Here is a 25,652-nt window from a genome sequence, read left to right as displayed (position 1 = left end):
GAGAAACCCCGACAAAAAAGCCTAAAAACACACTAAAAATACCCCCAAAACCCAAACCTCTGCTTGGAGAGTAGGTAAATTCATATTGGCCAGGCGAGTCAGTCCGCGGAGGGTTGACTCTTTCCCTTCTTATAAACTGCGCAGCCAGTCAAACCCTAAGGCGCCCAAACTCCCCTGACAAATATTCTCCCTATATTTAGCCGGCGTAGTTAGTCTGTTAGAGACTAAGCCTGGGCAGGATAGACAGGGCAAAATCAGCCTGCTTCATCCATCTATCGTTGGTTTGAAACGTTGCGCTAGCCTTTATATTGATAAATATGGTGTGTTTTGTTCAATCGTCACAACAATGTAGGGTTGCCCCTCGGTAACGTCATCAACTACCCACTGTCGGCCTTCCTAGCTGCCGAGCTGGGCTGGGAGGCTATCTTCTATATCCCTGGTAAGAACACATATTGAAAATGTAAAATCAAGGAGGTTGTGTTATCGCAAACAAAAAACCATGGTTTTATGATTTTTATTGGGCTTCGTGATCGAATCAAACGTTTTCACCCCTTGAGACGTATGTAAGGCCACAGCAAGTAAATTTTATGGATGACATCCTCCGCAGACTCCAAATCTGATGCGAGCGGGCGAAACAAAACAAGACGGGCCGAAAAAACAAGGTTCCTACATTTTCAAATTTTGACTCAAGTACGTATTGTACAAAATAATGGTTTTGATTCAGTGGGAACATCACATATACACAGCCAGCATCACATATCACTGCATCAAAGTAAGAAACAAAACACTAAATCAGGTCCTTTTCTTGTCTCCTCTCTTCATATTTATCTACCATCCACGTTCCGGCATGGCATGCGCAACAGACATAATGTTGACCACTGTCAGAGGGCAACAAAAGTTCTCTTTTTTTTCCAAAATCAGGCGAAAATCAATGCGCGCGCTGATGTCATCCATAAAAATTACTTGCTGTGGCCTACGTTTGTAGCCCAGTAGAGGCTATTGTTGGGACTGAAGCTGTTTGTGAGTTTATGTTTCAATGGTGTAAATTCATGCCCGAGGGCTAATTGCAAGAATGTGATAACAAAATAAACAGTAAAAATGATAATAAGTAATGCTAATGCTACTTTGGATATAGTTATTGCTGGGTTTGATTTCTTTTCTGTGTGCAGTGGACTATGAAATTAAATGGCCGACATTTTGCGAGATGTATGAATTGCGAGGAGTTAATAGAAGTGCAGTTTTTTGTAGGCTGGGAAAGTGAATAAAGACAGGGAACATTTTGGCGACCATGTCAAATAACTTATCTCTTTCGGTGCTATTATAATGAGGGCAATGACAAAAGTGCATTTCTTTCTACACTCTATTTTCTGTACAATATTTCAATGGCTCAAAACGTTTCAAAGGATTTCTACGGCTTTTGTTTATAGGCGCTTCCGTGGCAGTTTGGCTCGTAGCATGGATTCTCCTGGCTTACGACTCTCCCGCAAAACATCCACGGATCTCAAAGGAAGAACAGAAGTACATCGAAGCCAGCACCGGGCTGAGGGAACAACAGGTATGACGTTTTTCAAAACTTTCAAAAATGATTTCCATTATATTTAGTCTGTCTTGTTAACTTTTGCTGTTGGTAATGATGTGGTATAAGAAAGTCTAATAAATGTATTCGACGTTTAGTACACAATACATACAGTTTGTAAACTTATGGTAAATGGCAAAGGATCTGAATGTCACTGAAATTTTGTCCGACAGAAGCGAGCAGTTCCTTGGCTGAAGCTACTCACATCGCCTTCCGTTTGGGCACTCGTCATTGGTCAGTTCAGTTCGAACTGGGGAATCTACTTCCTGGTTACCCAACTGCCGAACTACATGAAAACTGTGTTGGGATTCAACATTAGAGCGGTATGTTATGAAACTTTGTTAGAATAACCATTAGCGGTGGACCCTAGGGTCCATCACTAGTCTTCCTGGTATTCATACATACAGACAATACATTTACATTGTTATGATGGTCCGACTTACTACGTCAGTTTCCCTGTAGGCAACATGTAGTGATATGGGTTCCTCAAGGATCCCCCTTTGGACCTCGATCAATACGACAAATATCCAAATATCCTTGTATCCATTAAAACCTCTTTTTCTGCTCTAGAATGGCTTGCTGTCTGCTCTTCCGTTCATCGTTAGTATGATCTCCATGCTGACGTCAAGCTTTGCAGCCGACCGCTTGATTCAAGGCGGGAAGATCCCCAAGGTGTGGATAAGAAGAGGATTCGTTATCATAGGTAAGACTTGCGGCAAATCGAAGTTAAAACTGTGGCTTACCCAGAGAACTATGGTCACGTTAAGTCTTTATATATAATAATAATTAACTGTTCTTGGCTGTAAATTAGCAGATTACAATTAGCAAACTACAATTGACAGACCAAATCAGTGTATGTCTCTGTACAGTTCAATCCATCTGCGTTTGTCTCTTGCCAAGTCTCTAAGATGTTTCAGTACGTGAGACTCGAGTCTGATGTTATGATTGAGAAAAAGTTTACAATCGTCGACGAGGCTACTAAGGAGACCTTAAGTCTTTATGATGTAGATTAATGTTAGTTATTGTTGTTGGCTCTGTGAATGAAGGGTTTACTGGCGCGGCAATCTGCGGAGTGGTCCTGGCGAACCTGAGCGGATGTGAGCCGGTCGCCGCCATTGCCCTGCTATGCACCACGGAGTTCTTCAACGGGCTGACGGTGGCGGGGTTCCGCGCCGTCCATGTGGAGTTCGCGCCCAGGTTCAGCGGCGTGACCTTCGCCCTGGCCAACATGGGGGGAACCGCTGCTGGCATCTTCGCTCCGCTGTTGGTCGGACTTGTCACAGATAACGATGTCAGTACACAAAGGGATTTTGATAACTAGTCATAAACTCGTGTCAAGTTAAAACCTAAGCCATAATCTAACACAAAGGCTGGTTCTCACTCTGGCCTTCTTCAATAGACTGACCAGCGAGTCAGTGATCTACTGAGGAAGACCAGAGTGACTGGTCGAAAGCTCTAGTGTGAGCCATTTTTTGTGTTGGATCCAAAATTTTATCTTTGTACATGTAAGTACCAACACAGATGAACTTAATTTTATCCTAGCGCTGGTGGGTTAGTATAACGTGGCAGAAATTCTATTGGGATAACTACCATTAAAATAATACGAACAGATGTACAGTACTTGTGACCTGTTTCAGCCAACCCTCGCAGGCTGGTCCACAATCTTCTACATAGGAGCGGCTATTCAGGGTGTGGGAGGGGTTTTCACCGTGGTGTTCATGCGCACTGACGTCCAGCCATGGGCTCGGGAAGAGGGCGACCAAGACCCCAACATCGATTCCAAGGTTCGTTTACCTTAGGGTGATAATTTTTGGCGACGCAGGGGCGTAGCCGATGGTATAGCACCGCGATTGAGTTGAAAATTTTCTAATCTAATAATAATTCATTCAAATCAGGTCCTAATTTGCATAATTCATGAGGAAATGCTAGAATAGCCTTACCTCTCAAGAGCATGTTTATTATTAAATCCTCGTGAGAAACTTATGACTGGCTCACATACTTAAACAAGCACCTCCATCAACAATAACCAAAACAGACATCATGATCATCACCCAGATCAAAGGAGAATCACGTCGCCGAGGCGTCTTTTAAACGCCACTTTATTACAATTAAAAGAAAACAAAATTAAAGCTATTACCGAAGTCATCTTGTTCTGACGAGACACGAATTTGATCTGAAGAATCGTGTTTTTTTTTATTACTTCGCAGGGATGTCTAGTTAGTCAATGTGGACAATAGAGATTCTGATTATGCTACAAACTTTTCTATCCTACCGTACGGTAATGACACAAAACCGTAGAAAACTGTTCTCGCATGTTTTCATAGGATCTCGTCATCGCCAATGAGTTTGCCGAGATGCCGACGAAGGTTGCGGAGATGCCGAACACCAAATTATGAATAGTCCAGCCTGAATAAATCATGCCAACCTAACTTACCGGAGGGAGTCAATTAGCCCCTAACATTGAGAAACTGTGTAACGCAGACTAAAGAATAGTCTTACTACCGTGATTTTCCTACCTGCCTACTGGGGGAATGGATTTACAAAGTTGTTTTGAATGAAAAATTTAAGTCATGATTTTACATACAATGACTGGTGATATTGTCTGATGCCTATCACACATATCATTGCAAGAAATACAACGGGAATAATCATTTAGAATATAGTTGCACCTAAGAATTAAGACATTGTCCTACGGATAAAAATAATGCTGCGTCCTGGGATCTGATTAAGCTAAAAGCGAGACCTGTCATAGCGCTTTGTTTTCGATGTGTGTACCTGTCTGTTGGCTTGTATGTCTGTAGCTATTTGAGTAAAGTAAGGTGACAGGAAATGTAAGGGGGAAATGGTATAACCGCAGACTGACAAGAAGGTAGAATTTTAGGTGAAAATGGTCTTCCTGCAGGAAATGACGGTGGAATATGGACAGAATCGGCGAGAAATTCACAATAATAAAGTACAAGAAATTCACAAGCGTAAATACTTCTCGGAGGTGTGACATATTAGATTTCTTGAACTTGAAGTTCGAACAACTATCAAACAATTTTAAAGCTTCACTCTACTCGTGGCCGCTACAGTTCCCTAACACGTTGGGTGAACCACCCCCATATACTAGTACCCAATGTCTGAATAAACTATTGTTGGTCCGTAATAAGTCTACGCGTTTTCCCACACATATTTTCCTCCTAGTGAAAGCATCTAAATCCCTAACAGACTACTTCAGTGACTAAAAAATAGCAGTAATTTAAAAAGTATAGGGTGAATAATCTTGTAAGTGACATTAGCAACCACAAGGGCATTGTACACAGAGTGTAATGTCCTTGGCAACCATTGACGTATAACGTTTGCCACGTAGACTATATGTAGTAGACAAGTGAGCATTCACTTTGTTCCGAAAAGCCACTGCAAGCAGATGCGCGACACGACTGTTTTAAGTTGAACAGAAAATCTCTAAAGTGAGGAAACCAAATGGCCTGGTATACCTTCACACCTTTATAACATTCTCTCTGTTGCCTGATCCTGTAAACCAACACATATTTTGCGCCAAAAGTTGCTTCAGCGAGGAAAATGTTTAAAAAACACACACGTCTCCTTTCAATGACGTAAATGTACCACCTAGAGCCCCCCTATGTCTACTGGCCCGTCCCCTGTACACGATGACGCCAGCCTGTACGGACCACCTCACCGGGAACAGTGTTACAGCTGACTACGTGGTGAGGGCACCACACGGGCAACACTCAGGCTCAGCTTGCAGACGACAAGACACGAGCCAGACAAGATAAACCGAGCAGATCCACCCTCTTAAAGACACCATGAGGAAGAGAAGCTCCTTCAGTCTTCTTTTACTTCAAATCGCAGTACTGTGTTCAACAGGACATACTCATGACCAAGAAGACCAGCCTAAGGAATGGCTCACGAAGAATTTCTGTGACGATGGCGAGGTAAGATTATTTGGTGACCCTAAAAAATGACCAACGGCGATAGTTGAGGTAAAACGGACAGATAATATTTCCCCGTGAGGCGCCGCACGTATACAACCCTTACCCGCCTCACCGATGTCAAAATGCGGGGAATCTATCTAGATTCGCCCGGCTACATTGTAACGCCATGTCGCAAACCTGGGTATCAAGTAGATTACAGTATACTTTCACGTTGCAGAAATCCCTACAGCGTTTATATTTTCGGGGGCCGGATAGGGCATTGCAAAGTATTGGGTCCCTCAAATTTATGGCCTTTCTAGCCACTGCGTATGATTGTGTTTTGTCCCGTTGGGGCCGGAATGAAATAACGTTTCAATCAATCTTTGAACGTTCCCCCAATTACAGCCTTCCAGGGTTGTAGTGTACATTGTGTATGTCAGAAAAAGGTCCGGTTCTTGAGTCAATACGTGTAGTAACATCTGCCGAGCTGTGTATTGATTTTAACTTTCGCCATGTCTATTTCACATTCATAATCGTAGACCCATTATTGAGTTACACCTCGGTAATATCATTTTGTATAACTTCATTCGATTTGACTGTATGAATGAACCAAGACGCGTTGCGATCTAGCATAGAAATTAGTAAGTTTAGAATCAGTACCTTTATAATTCAGATACTGTTCTTCATATGTAGTTTGTTTATAGTGTGTATATTGGTATGGATATACAAATAAACGTTATTCGTATATCCGGAAGTACGAATGCATAATATGTAATAACTATATCCTGTTGCATTTCCCACTGACTGTTCCACCAAGTCTGGTTTAGATAGTACTTCACCATGATAGAAACGTGACCAAAATCCGGGCCTACGCATGCCCCCGTGTGAACCGTGCCGGGTCATTGGTTGACGTACACTGATAGTGTTAGTGGTATCGATCGCTGATTGGTCAAATCTACAAACAAATCACGTTCTGTCGTTGGGGATACTGAAACCCCTCGTAATTCAATCAACGACAGCCAATGAATTGCCAGCATCTGGTAACGCCTGGGGTTCTCGCCCTATCATTTATTAAACCCTCGTTGCCGGGGGAAATGAGGACTTGTAGAAAAATATGCTACAGTGAAATAAGTCGCTTACTGAAACGTGAAAAGTATTTGTACTCAAAAAAGCTCCTTGAGGGCGACACTTTATTTCAAATATGCTGTATATAGTGTAACTTTCCAAGTTATTGCTACCAGGACAGAAGTATTGTTTTGGGTGGCACTGACTTAGGCGGAATTCTGTATTTTGTTATCAGCAGCAGCAAGGGTTGGAAGTGAGTGGGTAGAGATTGATTTTCAGTTGATTGACAGGGTTGTGGCCCTGCATGTCCTTGGTGGTAGGATTTGGATCATGAGGTCGCCAGGAATGTGTATTGTGTAATCATGGTATGAAACATAAACCTTTGTGTAAAACCAGAGTAAGTTACACCATACAACCGTAATAATCCATTCTATGGTGTAATTCAATCTGGTATCTCCACATAATATCTCACAATACCCAATACATTTCCCAGAAATCTGAAATCTGTCATTTCTTGTTGGAGGTTTCAATTGAACTTTAAAGGAAACTGTTGTTTGTCCCCCTTCAGCACATGTTGGAGGTAGACTGGGACGGGTCAAATGTTGAGTATGAATGTCCCGAGCCGACGTGGCCGGACCTCTCCAAAAAGGTAACTTCAATTTACGATTGCTATTCATTCCGTACACGGAGGTAACATCCGCCATATACCGAGGGGCGCCATCTGGCGGAAATGTAACGTCACTGCAAGTCACTGTCCGACTTTTGCGTCAATGTTTTGTTGTTCTACCTGTTTGAATGTGTGACTGTGTTGATTCTGTATTTCACCAACAGGAAGTTGACATCCCTCCAATTGAAGAATGTCATGAAGTGAAGGATCGGGTATGGACTATATAGTTATCTGCATGACGTTTTCATCCTACCTAGCTGGGAGACACAGTGAACTTTCGTTATCATTGCACATATGTTATATATACATACATTGTATAACGGAGGGGGCCCTAAATTCGCCACTTTTTTTCTGAATCTTATTTTTTAAAGGCCAATTTCAAGAGCCAAGACACGTTTTGCCGTTATATCATTATTGTTGTTGGACTTTTTACGTACGTGTTACCATGGTGATTGATCGAATATCAAGGTCATAGGTCATGCCGGTTATGACGCGACGTAATATTGTGTATATTTGCGTAGGTGTACCATAAATTCGCCACTTTTATAATAGTATTATCAATATCACTGCTGGATAGTCAAAAAAATAAGGAAACATAAAGTGGCAAATTTACGGTACAGTGGCGAATTTAGGGCCCCCTCCGTTTTCTATGTAAAGTTACCGACAAAAATGCCCAAAAAAGCGCTAAAAATAAGCCAACTAAGCGTAACCGATATAAAATGCGGACAAGTGATCATTAATGCTTGTGCCGATGGGAAGTGGTCTCATTAGGCAGGTGGTTGTTATGTGTAGGTGGCCACTCTCCAAAAGAAGGTTACTAGTATGTCATCGGTACGAATATGTTTGTTTTTTGACAGGATGACTCGATAAGTTGTGGATTTTTATCATTAATACGCCCATTCTTGTAAGTTGTAGTACTTGATGTGCCGTGTACACAACCAGTTGGTATTAAAAGAAGGGGTATATTTTGCTTGTTACACATGTATACAAGCACAGCTACGTCTACCTGAAATCAACTTCTTGTGCATCAGGCCTGGCATTCCTGTCTAACGGATGGACCCATTGACTACCCGGACACAATACCAACAAGGTGGGATAGTCAGGACGTCTTTACAGCCTATTTGTAACCGTGTAAACATATCAAAGGTTTATGATAACATGTAATGGTTGTACTTGCTGTTGGCGCCTTGTGTGTGGTGTGGTGTTCAGCACCAAGGACAGGTCTGCGTGTGTGTGTGTGTGTGTGTACGTGTTTGTGTGTGCTTTTGTTTGTGTGTGTGTGTGTGTGTGCGTTTGTTTGTGTGTGTGTGTTTGCGCGCGCGCGTGGATGCGTGCGAGCGTTCGTGCGTGTGCGTACGTGTGTGCATGGTGTTCAGCACCAAGGACAGGTCTCTCTCCCTCGCCGCCTGTGCTTGTGCTTAAGTCGGAAAGAAGACGACAGCATGCAGAAATTCAAGATTAATATTCCCTATTATGTTCCGTGTTGTTCAGTTTTAAGGCTCGTTAAGTTGTGATATACGTCGAACTCACCAGTGGTGAGAATGATTGATACATTGAAAAAATGGCAGGAGAAGGAGAAGAAACAGGAGAGAAAACAATATGTTTCAGCACTTCGTGATGTGGTGAAGCCATAAAAAGCAACAAAAAAACACCAATCTTATCCAGGAATGTGTGGGCATGAGTGCTGTCCTTGGTGATGAATCATTGAATAATCGATATAGATAACATGTAGCGTTCTGTACCAAACAGTGGGAAGCACCGTCCCATCGCGCCTGCGTACGGAGAGTACCGGTACATCCCGCCCCAGAGATGGGTGCACGCTCTGGAGGTCAGACATCACCATAAATACTTCTGATTAAATTATAAACGTACCGTACAGATCTCGACCCATTCATTCATAATATCCTGGCAATTGCGAGCGCAGTTTGTGTGTGATGTCGGTTTTGGTTCAAAAGCAATAAAGTTAAGTAATCCACATATTTTTTTAACAATGATTGTAGCTTTACAGTTTGCGGTACTTGAAACCAAAGATAACTCAATTAACGCGTGGTCGGGAAATATTACCCTTACTGACCTTTTTTTTTACAAATTCTACCATTCATACCTGTTTATCAGTAGAAAAGCCTAAAGGAGGCTTCCGATGTATAACTACAGTTCATTTAAGACCCTGTGTGGGTATGATATCTGTTATACAGTCGCTGGGTTCATGAAAGATCATAACGTTCCTTTCCAGCACGGTGCGGCGGTTTTCCTGTACCACCCTTGTGCCAGCCCTGCGCAGGTCAGCAAGCTGAAACACCTGGCCCGGGGCTGCCTGAGGCGTCACATCATCACCCCGTACAGGAAACTGGAACCAACCAGGGTGGGTATAGAGAGATCCCGTCAAACACAATTACCAGTTTGACCAATGAGAGGATGACAATTAGCAGTTCGACCAATGAGAGAGCGGCTGTGTGTCCGTCAACTGTTTGCATTTCTATGTTTTGCGGGAGATGGGCGGGGCTATGACTTTTAGTATGAGATCGGTCGTTACTAGTATTTGCCGGATCTAGAACCAGTTACTGTTAACCATAGCCAATGAATCGAATGCGATCAAAACAACGGGGACCAAATCCCTAACATGACTTTCTACTCTGTACCTTTGCATTTTCCCAGTAGGAAGACATTTTATTTAGCTCAAGTATCTGGGACGAGTCCTTTGTCAAAACTTGACGGCCCCCTCTCATAGAACCAGTTTTATTTGCATCGCACTGCCTTTGCAGCCCTAAAAAACATCTGACGATGTTGACCATGAATTTGACATACTCAGGCAGCTGCAACCTCCATCGGAATGTTAAACATCGGCAATTTTACCCTGACCTATAATTAACTTTTCGAGACGGCAGTGTCAAAATGACAACTATGGAATGTGTTTACAGAACGATCATGATCAAGTGGAGATGACTTCCCTATTTATAGTTGTGATATTCCGACATGTCGGACTGTGTCAGTGACTATCTTTGGCTAGTCGCTGTGGTACTGGTAGTTCTATTTCTAAATTTGGAGTCTGGTCCCAGAGACAGGGTTTGACATACTGTCATTCAAGTCCAAAGATGATATGCTGTCACCTACCTTTATAGAGAGACTGGAAAGTCACTGGAACCGGTGTGTTACCTGCCGACACCATTTCCGATGTCACACTGTCGTCCTCATATTTTGCAAAAGTAACGGTTATTAGTACAGACATATGTCATATCAGTATGTATTTGACTGACATTTGAAATATCCACGTATCAGTAAAATATCAGGCTGATCGCATTATAGCTTGTTTTTAAAACCGCGCATGGTTGTTTGCTAGTACACTAGTAGAAGTGCATCTTAGCATTTTTGTATCGTTAGGACACGGTTTTCTTGCTTCAGGTTTCCTGCTGACGGCTTGTGGTAACGTTTTCTCCTGGTTAACTTGAGTCTTTCGTCTTCCAGCCTCTTGCCATTGTAACGTGGGGCTGTAAGCTTGTGATGCCGTACGTGGATTGGGGCACGGCCGAGGAGTTTGTCCGGAAGCACGCTCTCCAGGCGCCCGAGCGCTTCATGTGGATGGACGGTCGCTACAAGGAGGCTCTCCTCGTACCGTCTGACGTGGTCCCCGGGTCAGACAAAAACGACAACGAACTCTGTGCGAACTTAGTCCCTGAGGAAATAGACGACAGTTTGGACATGTCTTGATGTAAACAGTATCCGTACTGTATCCAGCACTTGTCAGAGAGATTGCTCCTTGAAGTGCTGACTGTAACTTGCTCCAAAGGCAAAGAAAGCATCTCCAGACGTTTGGTTGCCTCCTTGTGTTACATTTGGTGTAGTTTATTGACAAATATGTTTGCCTTGTCCACGCGTGACACATCCTATACCCTTCGTCAGTTTTGACAGCTGTAAGTGGCATCCTACCACATTTGCATATATATATCAAACGGCTTTGTCCGTGAACCTGAGACCGACCTCTTATTGGTCGGGGAGCTGCTAGTTCATAATTAGGTTAAGTTGCAACCATGGTTTTGACCAACGAGCTCATATACTAAAGTACCTGGTGTACAGATGTATGTGAAACCAGTTTCTTTGTTGTTGTGTACGGGTGGGGGGTTGTTTTGTGTAACACGGAACGTGTAATACCTTTGACCAAACACAGTTCACACATGTAAGTACAGTTGTAAGTAAATCCAACATTTAAACCAACATTCATTCATCCCTAAATCCCCAAACCACCTAAATGTTAACGGACGTTCCACTGACATATAACGGACCAGGTTGACCCGGTTTTTTAAAACCACACAAGAAGATTTTATTGCTCTCATTTTTTGTACATCTGTAACATTAGAATACTCCACAAGGAGGATGGAAACACCAAGTCAGATCGAATATATGAAAAACAGAACGACTTAAACTTGTAACTGTCCCATATGGCTTCTGCATGTATGCCTAGGAAGTACAAAATGAGGTATATCTCTTACATTACGGCAAGCCCACGATTCGCTCTTCTTCTTTAAATATATCACCATGCTTCGCGTTTCCAAGGATAATTATTATTCCACGTTTTTTTTATTAAATGCAGTCTGGGCTACACTAAAGCAAAGAGTTACAGTAGCTAAGTTTGCCACACATGGGAGTCAAGATAAATAGCAATTTTTCCATTGCAATTTCACCTATACAATTTGACTACGTCTACTAACTTTATTGCACAGAACTAGGCATGAAGTGCAAGGAGGATCTAGTTTTTTGTCAGACTTATTGCTCATCTGTTCTATTACTGCTTCCACCTTTCACATTCCCCAATCTCTAGACTTTTCACTGTTAAAATCGCACATTTTTGCCTCCTTTCATTCCATGTTGCCTAAGTTCTTTGACTATCTATACTTCATTCAACACAAGAACCTGCAGGTAAAAAACACTGTACAAAACCTGTTGCATAACTTCTGCTTTTCTTACAAGTTTGCCATGTTCATCTCTCGTACCGCCGAATTCAAAGGCAGCAACATTTATTGCAATTTTTTTCCACGTCGTCTGCTTAAAATGTTGGCCTTGTCAAGATTTATTTGCCAAAATCCAACTTTGCAGTCTTAGCTAACGAAAATATATCTTCGAATAAAACTGTCGAAATGTCATCAGTTTTGCTAAAAATTCTGTCGATTTTTTTTTAAAAAGGTGATCATCATCATCAGCTGCCTATGTATACAGGCGGAGCAGCAAGTTATTGGTTGGTAAATATTTAATCACGAAGAACACGGTAGAATCCAGCGCAGCAAGCGGTCTACCATTTAGTGCACCTTATCCGCCCTGGCAACTGTGGGAAGGAAAGAAACATGGTGGTTACAGTGGTCGGACCACTCCACAATAACGGCCTGGCTGGTTCCTGGGATGGACGCTCCGCCGCAAAGGATAGTGGGATGGAATGAAAAGGCCCAAGAGACCGCTACCAAATGTGCATGCTCAAAGAAACGTAAAGAAGTACTTGAAAATAAAATAAAAACAAAAAGTAACTCCGTGCAAGAAAGCAACAGGATTGGTTCCACAGACTCCACAAAAACCACGTCTGGATTTGGGTCCACAAATCCGAGCTGTACTTAGTAAGAAAATGTACATGAAGGTATAACTGAAGTAGGAAGCACATGCAAAAAAGTTGAAAAACTGAAAAAAAAGGTGAAACTGAAAATAAAGCTGATCGCATGCGGAACTCAGCCAGGTTATTGTGGAACAAAAAAATAATAATCAACAGTAAACAAATACAAGATGATGAAATCAAATATTTGACAAATGGGAAAGTTCGAGCTTGGAGATGGTACTCTGGAAGATGCTCAATATAGCCCTTATTTCAGTAGTATAGCTGGAACTGTAGAAGTAATAGTAATGAGGTAGGCTTTAAGGCCGACTTTCATGGAAAGAACAGCAACATTAACAGAAACTGATGTGTTTTGGTTCTTTTCTTACTGCACTTTTACCTGTATTTACGAGTTGTGTACCTCTTACTATTGCGATGAAAGTTATTTTATGATGACAAATTTTCAAAATCAAGTATTCCATGGATTTTTTGGGTAGATAAAATCCTACAGCAAGAAATGATTGGTGGAGTTTAAAGTCTCACATCTGTCCATCCACACATGTAGCGTTTGGAGGTGGATACCAAGGGAAGGGGAAAGGGCCACAACATGTGTAGAGTGTGCATAAAACAGATCACTCGGAAGGAAGACCTCAGGATATGAAAAAGTCAACTAACAAAACATGGATGGATGTTGTAGATAGCCTGGCACCCATCCGCCTCAGTGGGCCCTATACCCAACCCTATTTTCCCAATGTCTGGATAGGGTACGGGCAGCCACATACGGATGGATACCTGGCTACGTTCTAGGAGCATGGTGACTTGACTGACAGAATTGTACAGATTTGTACAAATTCATAAAAGGGCCACTTAGCTACAAAAATGTTCACTTTTGTTTTTTGAGGCTGAAATAATGTAATGTATGTGTCAAACCATTAGGTATGTTTTCTTCACGTGAGGGGTTTTCATGGTTAAATGCTTTAAATTGTTTAGGATTTATCTTCTATTATGGATTTAGGTTGTTTTGTGGACAAGGTAGTACTTCTGGTGGTTTAATTTAAGTCAGAGCATTCACCACTGGCATTCAAAGGATACAGTGTGCATGGGGGGAAGGCAGGTGACAAATGCAGCCGTTGTTTGAGATGCGTGTCTAGAAAGGGTGCCAGAAAGGGCTTACAGGGAGGCAGGGTCATCAGCACACCACACTGGTAGTTCTGTTCAGCAGACATGCTCCTACTACATGTACTGTCCTCACTCCATCAACCAAACCAATGGGTGCAGGGTTAGGAATATGGGCAAGCAGTAGCTACACATGTGAAGAGTGCACCAACCAGGCATTGTATCAAAACCAGGGGGAAGACATTACAGCTTCAAGTCAAGTTCCCCTGTTTAACAATAACACACTGGCTAGTGCACAGTGACTTGCAATGGCTTATAAGAGTGAGTTAAACGCTGTATCAAGAAGGTAAGGGTTTGCAGGCAGTGTTAGAGAGAAAGGTTGAGGTTAGGTCAAGGGGGGTGCAAATGTGGTGCATGTTGTCTTAACCCACATCATGTCCTTTGTAAAGTGAACAACTCACATAAGACACGATAATGGCATAATGTTTTCATGTTCTGTGTGACATCACAGTTCTTCTGTGGCCTTTTTAGTGGCCTTCAGAAGACTGTAGCAAGTCAAGGTGACAAATTGCATTTTTTTGGGCTTTTTTTTTCTGTTCAAGAATTTTAACCCAACAGTTGCACTACGTGTGTGTGCGTGCATGCGACGAGGCAAGGTCAGGGCGAGGTTAGACACGTCAGACACACGGTAACAACCCACACGTCATGCTCCACACTACGCACAGGCAGCATCACAATGCCCCCAAACCACATCTGAATGGGAGAGAAAACACTGCAACTACTAGAAGGTTGGGATGGATTGTTGGGTTACAACATGCACTTTATTTCTCAATAAAAATGCACCAATAATGCATATGTACAACCAGGGAGGCGATGTAATACAATGTCAATGGCAGACCGTGGCATGCCTACCTTTGAAATCATCCTCGGTAGCTAGTAGTGGGTGGTTACAAAGTTTCGTTAGTCCGGCACGTTTGCATGCATGGCATCTCTCATCATACACCAGTCGTAGCTACCTTATATCCCATCACCACTACCTCTACTCTTACCATTATCACTTAACCTCTAAAAATTGAGAGAACACAGAACAATTAGAACGCTACAACAGCGGCATTATTTAGCTAAGAATTTCCACCAGTAGAAAAACTGAACATTTCTAACCCCCGAATGCTAGTCCCCCAAAGCACAAAAAAGTTACACATTTAAACAATTTTTAGATCTCATGTCTCTACAGATCCAATAGTTTACATACAGGTTTTTCAAGTGATACAGTAGTAATAATAAAGCATTTTCCCCTGATTTGTTTTGGAAAACTTGTTCAACACATAAAATAATTTTTGGAATGGGCAGTTGTAACCATCTGAAAATTGCACATGTGGATGGTCAATAATAACTTAACACCACCCTTTTTCCCTTACATACTGAGGTCTTTTTTTAAAAATATGTGCACTAAGATTTTGGAATGTTCCCCCTAGTTTTGAATGGAATGTTATTTCTTATGAAGACAGATGTTCTAGAAGCCGAGTCAGTGACAAGGTGTGAGGTGGCATGTAGATGATAGCTATAAAAGCCCCAATGACGGCAAAGTACCAAAGAAACTCGGACTTAGGACTTATGTATTTCTTAGCATCTGGGTCTTTACCATCGATGAAGTTGCGAGCGATGTATTTCATGACTTCGTCCAGTAAAATGACAGGAGTGGATATCTTCAGCACAGCGAACCATTCCTCGCCATTCAGTGGTGCCACCTGGAACACAGTCTGTGGACGGGACACAGGAGAAAGAGTTATTCAGAACATTCAGCAACAGGAATTTTTTTTAATTGGAGTACATGTAGTTCAATGCAAGGCCTATGCGACCACTTCTCGGCATTGAACTAGAAAGATGAGAGAAACATGGCTATGTCAAGAGATGGCGGTGAACGTTTGATTTGAAAGCCTGTAGATTGTAGGTTGGTGGGGAAACACTTGTCAGGGAGGGAATTCCAAAGCTTGGCCGTATGGGGAAAGAAACTGTCACTGTAAAAAATTTCGAACAAGGAATTTGGACGGTGAAGTCAAACCTGTCTATAGTGACCACTCATGTAGCTTCAGTCACAAGTGGCCACTATAGACAGGATTCTTCATGCTTAAAAAAGATAAGGGGCCATCGAAACTTGGCTGCCATGTCCAGGTGGTCATTATGCAAAGCTGGCCAGAAGTACAGGTTTGACTGTACTCCTGAGTAACAACTACCGGTTATCAGAGAGAGGAACTGGTACTTACAACAAACTTGCATTTGTTGATATTCTGGCTTGAAAAATCATTTGGACACTGCAAAAGGTGAAACTTTCAAGGTGGTTTTCTTTTCTTAGCCCTGGAAATTCAAGACACCACAAACATATCTTCCCTGTACCATAGAATTGTTTCAACCTCAAATTTTGAACACTGAAAACCTCCCTATCCCTTCTACAGTGATATAAAGCCACCACAAAAGTTTCACATTTTCCAGTATGAAGAGAACTGACAGACAAAAAAGGTACCACTACAAAGCATTACAAACATTGATATGATTAAATGGGAAAACACCATGCACCAAAATAGCAAAGTTCAACTGTTAGTGGTCACACTTACCAGTATTTCCATGCAATCAACTAATCTATGTCAGCAAAAGGATTAGTTGCCGTGTGTTACAATAAAAAAAAAATAACATGCATGCACCAAAGGTTGTTAGCAAAAAAACACAAAAATATGAATTCAAAATGATACAAGTTAACAGAGAAAGAGATCAAGGCTTCTGTTAATCATGCAATTAGTGTGCATTTACCAGTTTTGACCAAAAAATGTTGTACAAGGTTAATCATCATTATGCACTCAAAGTCATTAATTTTGTTTGACAATGTTAATGGAAGCACCTGTTCAGCAAAATCTTTACATGCACATGCATGTGTACGTTAAAGTACATGCAGCAAATTCAACATGGTTAGCAGGTTCACAATTTCTTCCATAGCTATCATGGTTACTGAAAACAGCTCAATCTTGATATACTGCTTCCCAACTGTAGTTTTACTGCGTTCCAGCCATGCCTTAGTCAAGATTACACATACATTGTAGCTTACCTTCAAAGACATAACCTGACTAGCCTGCATTGCAAAACCCAACAAGCATTTTTCCCTCCAACTACACACAGAATTCTAATTACAATGTATATACCATGTTCTGATTGTATACAGGTTCTGATTTTCAGATTGGTGGATGGCCATCAGATTTTAACAAGCAAGAACCTGGTACATGTATCTATCAGAAAACTGTGCGTACTTGAAAAAAATATCCAGTGAGGTCTGCTATGGAGGCTATTACCCAATGTGGTGTCCATGGCCATGATGTTTCCCTGTCAGGATGTTTTGGGGTCAAGGGGAGGCCTATTCCCAACTCCAACACTAACTAACCTCTATCCTAACCCTAATTCTTACCTTCACCCTAACACTAACACTACCGGTAACCCTAACCCTAACCCTAACCCTAACCCTTACCCTTACCCTTACCCTAACCCAGAACGTACTGCACCTGCGCAAAACCCGCAATGTGTTGTACATAGCACTTTGGCAGAACGTCTCATATAAGGTTGTATTTGCTCATATAAGGTTAGCATTCCTACAGTAGTTTTCAAATGTTATGTCGGAAAAGATGTCGTCTGCAACAGGCAAAATTCAGATGCAACGTTGACCAAAAATCCAACTAAAACCGCAAAAATCCAGGGTTCTGCGCAGGCGCAGTACGTTCTGCCGACGTGCTCCTTAACCCTAACCCTAACCCTAACGATGATAGCCCTAACAGTGAGATATCTTGGCAGTGAAATGTCCTGACACCTTGTCCACACTGCAGGCATTTAGACTTGAACAACCCGGAGGCCAGGTGAAGTGTACTTACGGACATGACATCCACGTAGAGGACCACGAAGTGGAGGAACATGGACAGGCAGATGGCTCCCAGCAGCCAGAAGTTCAGCCATGGAGGCATGAGGATGAGGGACTGGTTCTCGCTCAGGCTGTTCAGGGCGTTGCACATCTCCACGGTGACCAGCACGGACAGGGCCATGGACATGGGGTGGGGGTCCTCAAAGATCTCACAGTCGAATCCCTCGCCAAACTCCTCCTCAAACTCCTCGGCGCTGGGGTGGCAGTGCAGATGGTGGGTCTGTCGGGAAGAAGCATTGTTAACAATAGGAAGTACAATGTCGTTGAGTTCCTGAACATTTAGAACTCATAGAATATGTTTAACTCGAGACAGATAAAACATTTTTCAAACCGAGATATAATACTGGGTAACTGCAGACTACTTTAGTTGTCCTTAAGATTGAACTGTTCTTTCGTTATCAGCCAGGAACCCATAATTTCTCAGTCAACAACCTACCCAAAGTTCACCACGGTCCGTGTCAATACGTCAATATTTTACGGTACCAACAAATATGAAACTGAAAACACTCTGAATCTGCAATAACTGTATCACACAGACTAGTATTCTAGCCAGTGTCTGTCTTTCTGTCAAATTCTGCCACTCATGACAATAATTTTGCCCAATCCATAGACAAAAATCAGGGAGTAAAGATGTCATTAAAGTAAGCTTAGTCTACCAGCAAAATCCAGGGAGTAGCATTTCAGAGGTTCAAGATTTCAAAATTTTCCCAGCACTCGACGTAACGTTACGTCGAACAAAATTGAGATGACAGAAAAAAACTCCAGGTAGGCTATAACGGTGATACAGATAGAGGAAGAGAAAGACTAGCGTTCCTTACCAGCTGGAAGTAGGACAGCTGCGGGCCGTCTTCGTAGAACATGAACCACCAGGCGGCAGCACCGACAGTGGAGGCACCGACGTACAGACCAACAGCGATGTACCTTTTCAGGAATACAATGTAACATTGAATTTCTCTCCGTTAGAGTGTATCTCTTGAAATCAAAAAAGGAGCCAACACAAGTCAGCCAAATGTCAACATCTACTGCTTTACCAGGGATTCAAAGGACACTAAGCAAGTTGATGTACACTACGTTATGAAACATTCAGTGGTTTTATGTTTGATGTTTTTGCAGTGACCTTTCCACCATGAAGTCTTGATCATCACATGGCAAACATTGTAATGTTAGTCAGTTTTCTGTGCGAATGCCCCTTTTGCCTCCCTACCACCAAATTAAGTCCCCGCGAATGTTAAGTGAATTTACAGTACTCTAGTTTGACCTCCGTACCTGAAGAACAGCCATCCGCTGATGAGGCTCTCCTTGGGGTTGCGAGGAGGCTTGTCCATGATGTCCAGGTCGGGAGGGTTGAAGCCCAGGGCAGTGGCAGGCAGACCGTCAGTCACCAGGTTCACCCACAGCAGCTGCACAGGGATCAGGGCCTCGGGCATGCCAGTCGCAGCAGTCATGAAGATACTGGGGAGAAAACATGGCAGAAAGCAAAAAAGTTAAAGCGATCTGCAACCATTTACATAGCCTGGTTACCAAACTTATTTAAGCTCCCCAATCTCTTTCATCTTCCCTGCAAAAATCTATTTGTAGAGAGGAAAACAGAGACTTAGTTTGGTAACCAGGCTACCATTTATGCTCAATGAACAGTTGAGCTACTTTTCCACTGGTTCTGACCGATTAACACAAACTATGTACAGTATATAAAGGTTCATTGTATTCCCGTGAAGTATTTTTACAAGTTCAATGAACAGTGGACAACGGCTTAATGTCAAGGGATTATAAAGTTTACAACCCTTCTGAGTAGCATGCAGGTTGGGTGAGCAACAACAGCCTGGACTTATGCAGCTTGTGATTACTGTACAAAACTAGCATGTTACGCCTTGAGGCATTTTACCAGTCATAGGAACTAAACAACATCACAACAGTACACTCACCAGACCACCTCTCCGATGTTGGAGGAGATGAGGTAACGGATGAACTGTTTCATGTTGTTGTAGATGGCACGGCCCTCCTCCACGGCAGACACGATGGAAGAGAAGTTGTCATCAGCCAGCACCATCTCAGACGCAGACTTGGCCACAGCAGTGCCGGATCCCATGGCAATACCTGAGCACAGTTTAAAAAACAGTTAAAATCCTTCCCAAACCTGTATGGGGAGGTGCTTATCTCTGTTTCTATACCACAGGGGCCACTATAGTAGGGGGCTAGTGCAGGGACAGTCGTATGTTCCAACACCCCTTTGTTCTGACACCCCTACATTTTGACATAGGGTTATCAGAGTTGTCAGAACATACATTTTGTAGGTTGAGTTGATGAAACATGATAGTCAGAGTGTGTCATAGTGGTGTAACTTTCAATTCCATACTATTTCTCATAAGTGCTAAGCAGAGAGAGCAGTATGCACCATTTTGGTATGACCCCACCAGGGAACGTACATGTACGTCTCAGGAAAACAAAGGAAAAGGAGCATGGTAAGTACCGATATCAGCCTTCTTCAGAGCGGGAGCGTCGTTGACACCATCACCGGTCATGGCCGCGATGGCGCCGGCAGCCTGCAGGTAGTCCACGATCTTGGACTTGTGGGTGGGCTCCACACGGGCGAACAGACGGGAGCGGACGGTGGCGCTGGCCTGGTCCACTGGGGGCAGGTCGTCAAACTCGCGGCCGGTGTACGCCCGGCCGGTCCAGTCCTCACCCTCCTCGAAGATGCCGATCCTGCGGCAGATGGCCAGGGCAGTCAGCTGAAGGGAACACAATCAGTACATGTTAACCAACAGTTTTATCAACAGAAGTCTACATAAGGCCACACCAAGTAAATTTTATGGATGACGTCCGCGCGCGCATTGATTTTGGCCTCTTCCTAGAAAAAAAACCAAGAAGTTTCGCTTCCTGTAACTATGACCAAAGAGTCACGACAGTGCCGCGCGCAAATCGTCAGATTGGCGTGAAACCCGTAACGCGAAGAAAGTGTCTATTGACAGGACCATCCTGTCAATAACAGAAAGTTTGCACTATTGACAGGACCATCCTGTCAATAACAGAAAATTTTTCACTGTCCACTTTTCCACCTGATTTATTGCTGTTTTGATGATGAATAAAAGATTTCTTGCTTGTTACACTGTGTCACCTCATTCAATTTGTGTCCTAACATTTGTCGTCTCTTAGTATATTTCTAATCTAGGCATCTTGTTTTTTAGGGCCCTTCTTGTGTTTTTTTCGCCCTCTCGCATTAGATTTAGGGTCTCCAAAGGACGTCATCCATAAAATTTACTTGTTGTGGCCTAATACACAAAGAAATCAAGCAAACGGATAAATTCTCTGAGGAGTCAGTCCTTTTAGATAGCATTCACTATCTTACTGAAAATGATGGGAAGTCATTTCAGGTAGCATCTCCTATTTTTTTTTAGTGACTGAAACTGATGAAAATGATGAAACGACTCGTCTGGGAGTTCATCTGGTTGCTTGACTCATTTTCTACCCGGTTCTACTAAATATGCTGCTAGAAACAAAAGAATGGTACCACAACAAAAGGCAGAGTTACCAGCATATTACTGATTTGGTCTTTTTGCTGTGCACTTTGCAAGCAAAATGGCCCAACATGCCTTAAGAGGGTTTTGAGAGTTCCTACCTTGTTGTCGCCAGTGATCATGATAACACGGATGCCAGCACCGTAGCACTCCTGGATGGAGGCAACCACCTCCTTACGGGGGGGATCCAACATGCCCACCATACCCACAAAGGTCATGTTGTTCTCGTACTGCGTGAACTTGCGGGCGTCGTCCAGGTCCATTTCCTCGCGCTTGGGTGGGTTGTCGATGGTGGCCAGACCCAGGCAACGCAGGGTGTCTCTGCCTGTAACAAGCAAAGAGCACACGGCACGTCAGTCTCCTGCCACCAAAAATGCTGAGATACGGAAAAACTACCCCATCAGTAAACCGTCACACATTCAGAACCTTCCCCCGACCACCAACCAACCAAGGCTGGCTTAAGTTTGGGAGCCATCTGACTAGATTAAAGCCATGCCTTTCTATACAAATCGAATCAAATTTGAGTTAAATTTGAGTCAAATTTGACCCCCAAAACATGGCCTGAGCACTGCTGACCTCCTCTTGACCACAGCCAACCATGGCCCGCCCATACATTTGTACCTGGATGTTTGAAAACACTTTCATACATTCTCCTGGCACAGCCAAACTCCGGCCAACCTTTCTCCCGACCTACTCCTAACCATGGTTGGGGGGAGTTCGGCAGTGTTCAGGTGGTATATTCGGCTATGTATGACAGGGGCTTGAGTAGAACAGACAGTGACACAGCCTGGCTCACCTGTGCCGTACTCAGTGGCCATGTCCAGGATCTGTTTCTTGATGCCGGGGGTCAGTGGGACCTTGGTGGTTCCCACACGGACATGGGTACAACGGTCCAGAATACCCTCAGGTGCACCCTGTGTTGTAGAGATCAATACAATATCATGTCAACATGAAAGTAGTGACAGTTGTCGATACACATATTTCCCTCTCAAAAGCTGTGAAAATGATTGTTTCATTCTAAAACCTGAGGTAAGGCAAAACAAAATGGTAAATAATACTTCAATACACTATGAATGATGATCAGAATGTAAAAAAGTGATCCTGACTCCTTTGCAACTTCAAACATATTTTGCTATGGAATTATCCCATGTGATTCATTGTGCCTTCACCAAGACGTATTACGTCAAGAATATATTATAAAAACCATGCATAATCAACCATCACAAAATATTTCTCATTCCATGTTTTTACCTCAACTGCAATACATTACCAATAATGTCATTCAGTCTCTAATTCTTGCAAGCTGACAGTTCAAGACAATGCAGTGACTGTCAGACACAAACACACACACACTTGGGTTACCCCACAAACCTTGCAGAACATCCGGTCTTTCCCGACCGACCGGGTGGTTCTGTTGGGGGTGCAGTACACGCTCATCGACTTACGGTCGCGGGAAAACTCCAGCGTGAACTCTTTCCTCATCATCCGCTGGAAAACACGGTTGCAGGCGTTTGACCTCTCCGCCTTGTTGAGCCCTAGGCCAAGAGAAGAGCGTGAGTACTAACCTTGCAGAACATCTTGTTTCCGACGGACGTCTTGGTGGCCTTGGTTGGCGTGCAGTAGCAGCTCATGGATTTGCGGTCGCGGGAGAACTCCAGGGTGAACTCCTTCTTCATCAGTTGCTGGATGACCTTGTTGCAGGCGTTGGACTTCTCGGCCTTGCTCAGTCCTAACAGACACAACCATGTTACAGACATGAGGGACGACATTGTGACAAAGAAAGAAAGGACCATAGCCTTTTGAGCATATGCTGTAATCTGGACCCCCTATGCTGTGATTTGGACCCCTATCCTGTCTTCCAACCAGCATAGGGGTGTTTTTGGGGGAGAACCTTCATAAATCTTGCATAAAATGAAAGTATAACTTAAGAATGAAGCTATAGCCTTAACTTCACAAAATCTGACTCTCAATAAATGAGAAATAGTGTCTCAGGGGGTTGTGTGAGTTTCAATGCACAACTTGCACCGCGAAATTTGTCCTTCTGTACCTGACCCCTATGCTGTGAAAAAATACTAGTGATAACCCTGATAGAGCTTAAAACACCCTTCCAACAGCTGTGTTGTATAGGACCATACAGAGGCCATGACATGACAGTAGGGGAGCTAACCCAGTACACTTTTGCAACTTTTTCACATACTGGTGCTGAAAATACACTAGGAAACTTTTTTCTAAAACCGATACCACATCAACTTGTTAGACCCAAAATTCTTCATGGAGTCTACCCTGGAAGCTGAGTTCTGCCACCATTCTTGCAGGACAACGTAAAAGAAAAGGCACAACTTGATGACGTACCTGACAAGTCAGTGTTGAAGACGTTCATCTTCTCCACCAAGGCTGTCAGGGCAGTCTCTGTAGCCTCGCCCACCTTCTCATACACGTTCTTAGACTACGGAGAAAGAAACAAGGATCATATCAGTAAGTTACTGTATAAGGATCATAATGGATGAATCAGTACAAGAATCAGAACGAATTAGTACAAGGATCGTAAGTACAAGGATCATTCAAATGTGTTGGAAACTTTTTTCCTAGAGAGGTCATGCATGTAAATCATGACTCCATTTTCTTTTTGATATTTTGTTCTGCAAGTTTGATTCTATTTTTTCTCTCCAATTTCCACAATGCTTTTCAGTTGCTATGTTATCTTTGTCGTTTCTGTACTTCCAACTATGACACTAGTCACCCATTCTCCTCATTCCTATATAATTTATAAACCATTTTACTGGCTTCTAGTCTAAATGTGGTCTGATTGAGCAAGGCAATTTGAACTTTTCCTTGGGGCTACCATTCCAATCATCATCCTCATCATTCATCCTCCATAATAGAGGTGGAGCATACAAAGTTAGCTCGCCAAAACTGTTTGTCATACATCACAGAGATGAGTTCTTGTCCCTCCAAGCCAGTTTCAGTTTCAATAAGTTTCTTAAGCGTAATGTTTGGGCGTCCAACTCTTCTCGTACCGGTATCAGGGTTCCAGAGTAGAAGCGTACTGGCTGGTTCTTCACTACGTACTACATGTCCGGCCAAGCTTAGTCGTCGACATTTGACTACTGAAGTTACATTTGGTAACGAACCGTATTACTGTTCATTAGTAGCATGTTTCCACCATGGTGTATTGAAAACCACTCGCAGCATCTTCGTGTATGTTCCGTTTAGTTTTCTAGAATGCGACATATTCATGACCCATGATTCTGACCCACCATTCCAAAAAGTGGAAAATTACCTCGTTGAAGTCCAGAGCGGAGTCGTTGCACAGCGCCATGATGGTTGCCATCTCCACGAGAGCGTCGTAGTCGCCGGCCTTGATCTTGCTGCCGCCGTCCAGGGAGATTTCGCCGATGGGCTCGTAGGTGGATCCGGTGATGCGGAACTGGTGGAATGTGGCACGGTCTCCCTCAGCCTGGAGTTTAGTAAAAAAAAGTGATGATAACAAATTCAATTTTCCAACACTACAGGTACTGCACCTACACAAAACCCTGATTTTTCACAGTTTTCTTTGAATGTTTGGTGAACATTGCATCAGAATTTTTCCCGTTGCAGACAGTATCTTTTACAACACAACATTCAAAAACTGTAAACAGGATTGTCATCCTTAAACACGCTTAAATAAAACGGCATATACAAATGTACCATGGTTTGGGTATGCCACTTACAAATGTACATGCAATAAGCTGGTTACGTATGCACGAAATCAAAGGTTTTTGTTTATACCACACAAAATGCGAGCTGCAGTATGAAAGAAAGCTTAGAATGATTCAACCGTGGGGTCGTGTGGTGCAACAGCAGCGTGCTCGACTCGGAACCAAGAGGTCCTGGGTTCGAGTCTGGACATGCCACCGATCTTGTGCCCTTGGGAAATACACTTTACACGACTTTCACCACTAAACTCAAGTGAAAATGACTATTGTCCGTCCAGTATTCGTTTCTATGTGTGGGACACAACACCAGCAACAGCTGCCTGTGTCCCACATGTATTGCACAGTTGCAATTTCAATAGATCAAATAAAATCAAACTGTTGATTTGATTTTGCCGACTTCTCGCTCTCACCTTGTCGAAGACAAACATCCTGCTGACACACATCTGGTTGGTGGTGAGAGTTCCTGTCTTGTCCGAGCAGATGACGGAGGTACAGCCCAGAGTCTCCACAGACGGCAGGCTCCTCACGATGGCGTTCTTCTTGGCCATTCGCCTGGTACCTGTGGTTATTCACAAAC

The 25,652-nt window shown here is 43.0% G+C and overlaps 3 protein-coding genes across 5 annotated transcripts in view; 2 read left to right on the top strand and 1 right to left on the bottom strand.

Moving 5' to 3' along the window:
* LOC109487291 (sialin-like) overlaps positions 1-4,506 on the top strand; it is a 10,188-nt gene extending 5,682 nt beyond the window's left edge. Inside the window, exons 6-12 of the mRNA XM_019791307.1 lie at positions 353-439; positions 1,428-1,555; positions 1,750-1,899; positions 2,147-2,279; positions 2,623-2,867; positions 3,214-3,360; positions 3,901-4,506. Coding sequence (XP_019646866.1) covers positions 353-439; positions 1,428-1,555; positions 1,750-1,899; positions 2,147-2,279; positions 2,623-2,867; positions 3,214-3,360; positions 3,901-3,972 — 962 coding nt within the window. The 3' untranslated portion in view covers positions 3,973-4,506. The remainder of the gene's footprint in view (positions 1-352; positions 440-1,427; positions 1,556-1,749; positions 1,900-2,146; positions 2,280-2,622; positions 2,868-3,213; positions 3,361-3,900) is intronic.
* A 733-nt stretch (positions 4,507-5,239) lies between these two features.
* On the top strand, positions 5,240-11,159 carry LOC109483473. Its single transcript, XM_019786539.1, has 7 exons — positions 5,240-5,514; positions 7,127-7,207; positions 7,390-7,437; positions 8,257-8,315; positions 8,975-9,053; positions 9,459-9,587; positions 10,688-11,159. The coding sequence occupies exons 1-7, from the start codon at positions 5,386-5,388 to the stop codon at positions 10,928-10,930; spliced, it is 768 nt and encodes a 255-aa protein (XP_019642098.1). The 5' UTR covers positions 5,240-5,385; the 3' UTR covers positions 10,931-11,159.
* Positions 11,160-11,511: 352 nt separating this feature from the next.
* Positions 11,512-25,652, bottom strand: part of LOC109477653 (sarcoplasmic/endoplasmic reticulum calcium ATPase 1-like) — a 53,147-nt gene continuing 39,006 nt past the window's right edge. For 2 of the 3 annotated variants that reach the window (XM_019779093.1, XM_019779027.1), the window contains exons 11-22: positions 25,486-25,634; positions 24,661-24,837; positions 23,733-23,826; positions 22,946-23,109; positions 22,177-22,294; positions 21,482-21,705; positions 20,333-20,594; positions 19,788-19,959; positions 19,132-19,317; positions 18,684-18,786; positions 17,819-18,085; positions 14,700-15,670 (exon numbers count right to left, since the gene is read on the bottom strand). In XM_019779093.1, coding sequence (XP_019634652.1) covers positions 15,407-15,670; positions 17,819-18,085; positions 18,684-18,786; positions 19,132-19,317; positions 19,788-19,959; positions 20,333-20,594; positions 21,482-21,705; positions 22,177-22,294; positions 22,946-23,109; positions 23,733-23,826; positions 24,661-24,837; positions 25,486-25,634 — 2,180 coding nt within the window. In that variant the 3' untranslated portion in view covers positions 14,700-15,406. Of the gene's footprint in view, positions 12,540-14,699; positions 15,671-17,818; positions 18,086-18,683; positions 18,787-19,131; positions 19,318-19,787; positions 19,960-20,332; positions 20,595-21,481; positions 21,706-22,176; positions 22,295-22,945; positions 23,110-23,732; positions 23,827-24,660; positions 24,838-25,485; positions 25,635-25,652 lie in introns of those variants that run through there. The other variant, XM_019779180.1, reaches the window with a different exon arrangement.

The sequence above is a fragment of the Branchiostoma belcheri genome, unplaced genomic scaffold (genome assembly GCF_001625305.1).
Source record: "Branchiostoma belcheri isolate BF01 breed outbred unplaced genomic scaffold, Haploidv18h27 scaffold1, whole genome shotgun sequence".
In the NCBI taxonomy this organism is placed as follows: Eukaryota; Metazoa; Chordata; class Leptocardii; order Amphioxiformes; family Branchiostomatidae; genus Branchiostoma; species Branchiostoma belcheri.
Note: the sequence above shows the minus strand (reverse complement) of the source record. Positions and strands in the feature narration are given on the sequence as shown.

What these genes read in the sequence shown, in the direction of transcription:
- LOC109483473 (XM_019786539.1), top strand. Translation starts at nt 5,386, where the DNA reads ATGAGGAAGAGAAGCTCCTTCAGTCTTCTTTTACTTCAAATCGCAGTA. An exon ending in CCGGACACAATACCAACAAG is followed by an intron (nt 8,316 to 8,974) that starts GTGGGATAGTCA and finishes TGTACCAAACAG; the next exon opens with TGGGAAGCACCGTCCCATCG. An exon ending in GATGGGTGCACGCTCTGGAG is followed by an intron (nt 9,054 to 9,458) that starts GTCAGACATCAC and finishes GTTCCTTTCCAG; the next exon opens with CACGGTGCGGCGGTTTTCCT.